Raw genomic sequence first — 8842 nt, 5'->3', positions numbered from 1 at the left:
TTGGCGCAGGTAGGCGCCATCTACGAACCTACGCGACCTAAAGCAATCTTGCCTAAAGCCCCTTGATAAAGTTCACGCATCGCGTTTCTCATACCGAGCACCGATAACCTTTGCTCTGCGAACGCCCGACACACGTGGCACGAGCAAGTGCCGCGCACACATTTGATTCCAGGACAGCACGGGTCGCGCCTCATGCGCTGACGTATTTGAATGTATTCGACGCTTCTTCTAAACGAGGCGAACACATGAAGTGGTTTTACAGCGGCCCATGGCCACCAGATGCCAATGGAGATGGCATGATCTGCGCAATACACAACCTTTGCATACTTGCCAATTTGCAGTAAAATGGCAGACCTGCAACTCTAACCTTACTAGGCTGCCTACGTGCGCTTTGCTAAGGGTGATACCTGGCCATTTTGTTCCGAACGCTCATGTGTAGCGCGTGTCCCCCCTGCACTAATCCCCTTAATAAAGGCAACATGTACCGCCGTGTCAACCATTGATGTGGCAGGCGCACCACACGTGCCACGAGCGGGTGCCCCGTCGACGGCGTCGATATTTAATTGTTTCCAAGGGCCGCTCATATTTCAGTGCTGCGCCACCATTTTCTTTCAAGGGCTGCTCGAGACACGATTCTCGTGTACTGGCGCATTTGACGCTACTTGCGAGACAAAGGCTAACACACCCAGGGGCTTTACCCTGCAATAGAGTGCCTTCATACACACGCGCGCTTTTGCTTGAGTGGTGACATCTCAGCCATTTTTCCGCCCAATCGTTTTTTTAAGGCATTTTGAAGTGCGCGCAATCCGGTGCCACTCAGCTCGAGCGCGTAGCTTTGGCTAATACATAGACGCCATTTTACCGCCCAAGTCACGCACCGAGTGCGTGAGAGCGTCACGCGCTGGCACATTCAGCACAACAATGTATGTCTTCACCCTAAGACAGACAGACATTTAGGCGCTGTGCTGCGGCGACATTGTGTTCTGCGATTTTTGTATTGTCCCTGCGAGCGCGTGCTGTCGGCATAGGGTACTACAAAGAACGGCATCGCACTGAACAGGAGATTGAGGCAGCGATATTAACAGGTATCATGATAACAAAGCACCCATTACGGCTTACCTTGCCATGCTTGCACCAAAGAGTGAGAAAAAAAAAATCCCTTTCTGGTCTTACTGACAGCTTACGAACAAACTTTTTGTGCTAGATGCAGGTTCATCTAGCTCCTACCCATGTCCCCACGAACGAGTTTTAGAGCTCGATACATTTAGTTCATCCTAGATTAAATTGGTTAATTTTCTGTCACCGTTGATGTCTTGTCTCTTCTACAAGGTTTTCATGTATTTCGCATGCTTTTGCAAGGCTACCAAGAAATGCCACTGCCATGGGGATGATCACAATTTCTACGGTACATAACCTAACTCCATATGAGGCCACTCAATCCAGTGGAAGTTAGGGAGGCAGGAAGCGAACACATTCCTATATCACATGTGCAACAAAGATCGGTAAATCTTGGCAGCAAGATTGATGTACAAAGAAACGAAGTTCAGAAAGCATGTTTGGAGTTGCCAACTGCAGAGCACCTAAACTTACCATTCTCTTGATCTTCACTTATCAATTCATCCATCTCCCTCACCCTCGACCAATGTTACTAAGGGGGGCGTCCCAAAAGTTGTCGGCCTGACCCAGGAGGCAACAGGTGAATTACACATTACATTTTTGACATAGTCCCCTTTGAGGTACACACACAGTACCCAACAACGCTCCCAATACCTGGATCCCCTTTGAAAAAAAAAAAAAAAAAAGGAAGTTTGGTTTTTTAAAAAGCAGGTCACAGCATCAATGACGTCATCATCGAAAAAGCAAACATCAGTAAGTTTTTTTTTTTTTAGTTGGGGGAAGAGATGGAAGTCTGGTGAGGTGAGATCTGGCAAGTATGATGAATGGTCGACAAAAGGAAAGCCACAGGAGTGCATGGCAGCCATTGCTACAGCAGTGTGGTGTGGGGGTGCATTTTCCCAGTGGAACAGCCTCCCCTTCTGGAGCATACCACATCGTTTGGCCTTGATGGCATCCCACAGGTGATGAATCGGGTTGCATGGTAGTTCCCAGTGATGCTTTGCCCTTTCTGAAGGTAATCGCCGAGCAGCATGCCTTCCGAATCCCGTAAAACCGAGGCCATCACCTTGCCTGCTGATGAAACAGTCTGAGCCTTCTTCGGCAGTGCAGAGCAGCGGCATTTCCACTGTTTAGACCGGGTTTTGCTGTCGGGTTTCATCCAGTCACAAATTGGACACGGAAGCTTGTGGGATCTGACCCGAGCAGCTAAATATCCCTGGACGTGATGTGGTGGGTGCGTTTTTGGTCAGATGAGAGCAGTCTTGGAACCCATCTGGCAAAGTAAAGATTTTGTGCATATCAAGATGTTGGATACTGTGGTTTTGAAGACTCCTGCGACCTCTGCAATGGTGCGCATTTTTATTCATCGCTCCGCCATTACCTCGTAGTGCACAGTCTAGGCTTTCTTGAGCAGTCATTTCCGCAGATTTGCCAAGGCGGGGGTCATCTTCCAAGGCTTTCCCATTGTCGACTGAACTTTGCGGCCCACTTCTTCGCTGTGCTGTAGGATCGTACATCACCTGTCTACGTTGCCACCATGTCTTTGTGAATGCCTGCCAGAGCTGGACCACTCCGAGACAAATATTCAATCATCGAACGTGTTACATTCTTTTTAGCCCCACTGTGCGGATTGCCACCTGTTGGTGGCCGCCACAAGAAACCCGAATCGTGTGCATGCAGAATTTTTGGTGTCACTAATTGTAAAAAGTTTAGAGTCTCTGCTTGCGCTTTGGGAGGGATGAGAACTTTTCGGAGGGACGTCCCTTGTAGATCAGTCGGTTGTCAAACTTCCTAGAACGCCGGGCACCTTTCCGCAGCACATCTGCTCGGCAACACTCACTACGCTATCAGCCCAGCCCATACAAACAGAACTGGTGGAACGTTGGATGCACTTTGCCTGCAGTGGAAAGGGGTTATAATGTGGCTTTTATGGTGACCATAAAAGCCACATTTTATGACCATCACATTTTATGGTGACCAGGTGCTACTGGTGGCAATAGGATCGCTATCCAACCGTACCTGCATGCAAGCAGGCAACAGAAAAGGTGTTTTCAAACCATGCTCTTCTGTGGAGCTTGTAAACCGACAGATCTAACGTTGACGGTTGTTAAGGGCAGTAGCCATGAAAGCATGCAATTAGGCATTTCCTGTCACCACCCATCATTGTGAATAAGAATTGGAATGTAACAATATGAATGCCTTACTTCTTAGCGCCACTTCGGAACAATCCGGACTGCAAGTTTGTCTGCTTCTTGCACAGGGGCTGCGATGACGTCAGAACGCCAAGCTCTTATTGGCAGACTAAAAAAAATAGTGGGTAGACCTCGAGGCACCAGAAATTGAGGTCTACCCACTATTCTTCCAATAAAAGTCCATCTGAGCTCGGTGTTGTTCCGACATCCCTGCAACTCCTGCTCAAGAAGCAGACAACTTTCTCTCCAGATAGGAAAATGAGTCTCCGGCATCCCTCATACGACCCCGTGCACACACATACAAGGTCTCAATGTAATTCTCCACTTAGCAATACTGTTCTTAACACAAATCGCAATGTAAGCCAGATAGTTTTATGCCTTTAACAGCTGTCCATGAGCATGTGCAAAATCAGATCCTCTTCAAACATGTTTTCTGGTCTGTGTGCAGCCTTGCAAGGCTCCTAGAATCTTCACAATACTGCCCCTTAAACATTTGTTGTCAGTTGTAAAATTATCTTCTAGACTAAAAAAAAAAGGGGGCAGTTCAGCTTCAGCATTCTCCTTACTTGATCCTCCCCAGATCTGGCCCCAGGAGACATCCTGCTCTTCCCCAAGCTGAAGATAGCTCTGAAAAAAATGCCCTGCCAAAACCTTCAGGACCCACAAAGCCCCGGAACTTGCACAACTTTCATTCAATGTGTTCACACAAGCCCTATGCAATTTATGTCGGTGTTTGCAAGATGCATAGAGCTCTGAGGAGATTATGCTGAAGGAAAGTAAGGTCCATTTCCCCGGCAAGTAGGTTCGCCCCCAAACTTAACCAATATGAGCAACAAAGTGGACTCGTGGTATACGTAGTTCTCCTTGGGGCAGGGTTCAAAACTACAACCGCTGGCCATATTCACAAAGGTCCTCACAATGAATATGATACTCCACGTCCGACCTTCAACACAACAGGACCATGGAGCAGACTGTAGCAGTATGCGTCTACTCCGATTCGGCGTGACAGAGCAGACCGCAACAGATACCTGGAACCACTGAAATGAACCACGCAGCTTTTGCTAAGGCACTCTTTATTTTTATCCTTATAAAAACAAAATAAACATATAAAATAACTTAAGAAAAAACAACAGATTTTTAATTGTTACTTAACAATCTATAGACTTTGACCAGCGATTAACATCACCCTGATGCTCTCGTCAATTTCCAGCTATTGCACCTTGCATGTCGTGGATGAAAGAAGTCAGCTCAACCGGGGGTCCCCTCTTCAGTCCTGCCTAGTCTCTTGCTTGATGAACTTGGCCCCGGGCCTGCGGTACATTGGGCGGGGGGTGTTCCTTCGGTTCCACCGGGGCCGGGCTGCACGTGGGAAGAGAGAGGAACAAGTCTCAGAATGTCAATTCCTTCGACGTCTGGCTGTTCAACTTAAAGCTTGATTCAAACGCTCGAGTTTCTGCTTGACCGGGTGTGCTGTGACCACTTGTAGCCGCCTGCGTAAAACTTGACTAAAGGTTTTCTAGGTTTGTACACAATTTTTAATGTAAAATTCAAGGACTTTTCAAGGATTTCAAGATCATCAAAAGTCAAGGAAACACAAAGCAAAAATGGCAATGAAACGGGAGGACTTGGATTGGATTGAAGCGCCTTTTAAAGCGCGTGCACGTTGCATGACACAATCGTGACAACTATTTATGCAAGCGTTGGTAAATTCGCAACGAAAACCGAGATAGTCCTAGCTTGATTAAAATTGTAAATTATGTTTTCTGTGCACGGAGTAGGTACATTTAGGAGAAAATATGGTGCGTCTTCCATTTTTCATTGGCCAGATTCTGAAGGCAATGCATCTAGCGACAAAAGAAGCTATGCCACCATGTCACTTGCCAAGACAACTAGATGCACCGCCGCAGCTGGACGAGTCGAGAAGCGAAGTGTATCCCCTTTCAAGTAAATAAATCTTGACAAACATAGCAACCTGCTCTTTTTTTTTTCATTGTTATTTGATTACCTACGCCCCGGAGTCTATGCTTCTGCATACCTTATATGCACGAATGTAGGTTGACCTATTTTTCATTTTATGAAAACCTGAAGTAGGGGGGAGGGGGTCGACTTATAATCGAACCAAAGCATTCCACCGCTGACAAAAACAAAACAATCTCATCAAGAACCCCTTGGCTTGTTACGAGTTCAGCCGGCTGTACCTGTAGCATTGTGCCATTCTGTAGACTTAGTTTTTTTTTTTTCTTATTTATACCAGCAAGTATTACTGATAGCTATTTGCAACTTAAATGTATACCGGCGCACGGCACGCCCGACTCCCAAGGGTGGCGGCACTTGCTGTAAGAGCCACTCCGGAATGGCTGCTAGAATCAGCCTTACTCCCCGCCGATTTTTTTTCGCACAATTCACAGTCGCACATAGTTTGATCAAGTGTCAAAATCATGCTGGAGTGCCAACTACAATTCTCTGTATAGACACACTGATCCGGGCAGTTTAGGATTTCGGTGCTCATTTCGGCCATTCTTCATCCAAACACAACAAAAAAAGCTTGAGGTACACCTAAGCACTTCTTATGAGTTGTGAATGCAAAAGCATGCAAGCCACTCATCCGCTCCCTTTGTCGTGCGGATGCCTGAGGCGGCGCCATTTCGTCTGTGTCCAGACGAGCAGAGGCACCGCCGACGATGTGCATGCTGGAGGCGGCGGCATGTTCGTCGGCGAAGAGACGAGCAGAACCAGCCGAGTGCGCGCCAACGTGTCGGCGGTCGGTGAAATTGACACGCAGCGTCAGTTTCAACGACCGGCACCCCACGGCGGTATGAAGCTTGTGCTGGAGGCGGAATCAAGGGACCTCACTGCTGTTCTAATCCTTTCTGTGATTGCACTACCATCAACAAAAAATAAAGGACTCATGTAGGGCGATGTACAATGAGCGACAAATAACAAAAATATGTCAAAAGGCAACGAACAATGAAAGGCAAAGTGCGAACCTTAGTCGTGAAGAGTAACAAAAAAAAATAGGTCATTTTTTTTTTTTTTTTTTTTTCAGTATAAAAAAAGGTCAATGGGCCAATGGCTATGTCATATGGCCAAGTGTCAGCACCTGTGCCAATTGAGAATGATTAAGGAAAGAGGAGAGGGACGCAAACGGACATCTCAGCACTCCCGGACAACTTGTCTTGTCGCAACCCCTTCGTAGACGTGGGAACCGACCGGTTCCTCAGTCGGCACTTTACGTGTACCGCCTTGCCCGTGCACCTTTGACAATCGCGGCTTCCCTCTCCACCGGCATTGTGCTGCACGTGACACTTTGTTCGAAACCGCCGTTGGTACCACTTGGTGCTACCTGAAGGCTGTGTTCCCCGACCGAGATTGCATCACTATGAGACCATTGGAAGAAAGCATGCACAAACCCAAGGAGCATGGGAATGGTGGTGGGGCTTGCCCGATGGCAGACAGGCAATGACTATAGAAAGTATTCACTAGACACCATATCTGAGGGTGATGTTTAGAACGCATGCTCAGAGCGAGCTCACATTAATAGGCTGCCAAGACCGGCAATCTCAAAGGTGCGGAATGCACGTTGCAAAAGGACTGTGCAAGCTCGCTATCAACACGCGCTCATCAGTCGTGTACATAGCTATGGCCGCCAGTGAATAGTCCCTATACAGTATAGACCACTTACAACGTAACCGCTTATAGTGCAGGACCGGGTATAACGCGGTTTTCTTAAACCACCGGTTCGCCTTCCATAGAACGCCATGTAATTACATACCCAGGGGTGGAAGCGGGCTAGAGCCTTTTGTATCAGGGCTGGGAGCAGCAAAAGTCCCACTTTGGAGCAGTTTTGGAGCAGTAAAAGGCTCGCTTTAGAGCAGCTCGGGAGCAGCAAATATAAGTTTTGTAGCCGTGGAAGTAGGTTTTGGAGCAGGTCACGGAGGTCAAACAGGTGTCTAAAAGTGATTTGTTGTTTCTAAATGTGAAAATGTAGCAAAAATATATGCATGCACATCCCAGAATAATTTTCACGCAACATACATACACATCTTTCTATTTCTATTGCATTGAAATATGGAATATTGGCAATTTATGCAAAGGAAAGGCTTTGAGAACCATTCCGGCAGCAGGCAGAGACAACACACGGCGGCGTGTGTTGTCTCTGACGGCGGGAGACAACACACGACAGCGTGCACATTCGCTTACACAATGATGGTTTTGGTTTCGTTTTGACAAGACAAATTGAGCTCGAGAACGGATGTGCCTGTGCTCGCGATTCTTCACGGCTAAGCGTCCAAATATGGTAGGCTACCAAATAACAGGTAAAGCTAGTAAAGACCACATACTTCTGCTCATGTTAATGGCCAAGGTATACCCCACCGGTGCCGAGGCACCAACTCCGACGATCACGGCAAATCGGGACCACGGGCAACTGCATGCGCGCTCCAACCGCGCCAACCACTGATCTGGCGCCAACCAACTATGCTCGAAACCAAACCGATGTGTTCGTATATCAAGCTCTTTGTAGTAAAAAACGACATCGCACTCTCGATGAACTAAAATCGACGCCTCGCCCTGAGGTTACACATGGTTCGGAGCCCCAGTCGAGTTGGTACGAGTCACCCGCAGTGACACCTAAGCAAAAGTACAGACCACATGGTGGCCCGTGGCCAACCGTTTTCCGCTAAATTTAAAGAAAACACTAAAAAAAAAAAAAGTTGAAATTTGCGTTTAGGAGCAGGCTGGCGCAGGGAAGTGAATTGGCGCAGGGTGGCGCAATTGGCGCAGCGCTTCCACCCCTGCATACCGCTTAAAATGCAGGCGCGCGAAGGGAAATACCGGTTATAGTGCAGTTTCTGGCACAGCCCGCCGACCGCGCCGACGACCAGAGCAGCGAGCACGCTTCCCTGTGCGACACTAGATAACAGCGCTGACGGCGCGAGCTGCAAGCGGCACTCGCGGGGCAAGGAGGTTGCTCGAAGAAGCGGGGACAAGCGAAGAGAGAGGCTTCAGTTGCCATAGCAACAGAGGGACGCACGCACGTGTCGTTCACATGCGTGCGTCCCTTCGCTGCGTTAGAACAGTCCGTCGTGTGAATCGGCAACAAACAACCGCAACGACAGACCAATCGCAGGTCGAGGAGAAGTGTTCGCGCGCGTTGCATGCTGGTCGTGGGCCGGCTGCTTCCATCCGCAAACATGGCGTCGGTTGTGATCGTCGTAGTAGACGGCCGTTCATCTCATCGTTCCGCGTAAAAACGCCATCCTCGACTGTGAATTTTCGTTGTGTGTCGCTATGATCACCCAGCACGTACTAGAAGGGAAGATCCACCTACTCGTGCGGGGATGTCGTGGCGGCGCTCTCAAGACGGCAGAAACGCCCGGGTCATCGTGTTTGTTTACTGTTTGTTTACTTCGACTACAGTGGTGATTTCTAAGCATTTGTGTCCTCGAACATCGCCCGGATTTCTTATTTGGCGCATTTCATGCATGTGCTCAAGTTCAAGGTATTACTGGCGCGTACCGTATGAAGGATGCGAA

At 48.2% G+C, this 8842-nt stretch overlaps 1 protein-coding gene across 2 annotated transcripts in view; it reads right to left on the bottom strand.

Moving 5' to 3' along the window:
- Window positions 1–4364: 4364 nt before the first annotated feature.
- Window positions 4365–8842, bottom strand: part of LOC8033459 — a 31044-nt gene continuing 26566 nt past the window's right edge. For both annotated transcript variants that reach the window (XM_040216154.3, XM_040216155.3), the window contains one exon: window positions 4365–4667. In XM_040216154.3, coding sequence (XP_040072088.2) covers window positions 4576–4667 — 92 coding nt within the window. In that variant the 3' untranslated portion in view covers window positions 4365–4575. The remainder of the gene's footprint in view (window positions 4668–8842) is intronic.

Source organism: Ixodes scapularis, unplaced genomic scaffold (genome assembly GCF_016920785.2).
Source record: "Ixodes scapularis isolate PalLabHiFi unplaced genomic scaffold, ASM1692078v2 PGA_scaffold3__209_contigs__length_174095766, whole genome shotgun sequence".
Taxonomy (NCBI): domain Eukaryota; kingdom Metazoa; phylum Arthropoda; class Arachnida; order Ixodida; family Ixodidae; genus Ixodes; species Ixodes scapularis.
Note: the sequence above shows the minus strand (reverse complement) of the source record. Positions and strands in the feature narration are given on the sequence as shown.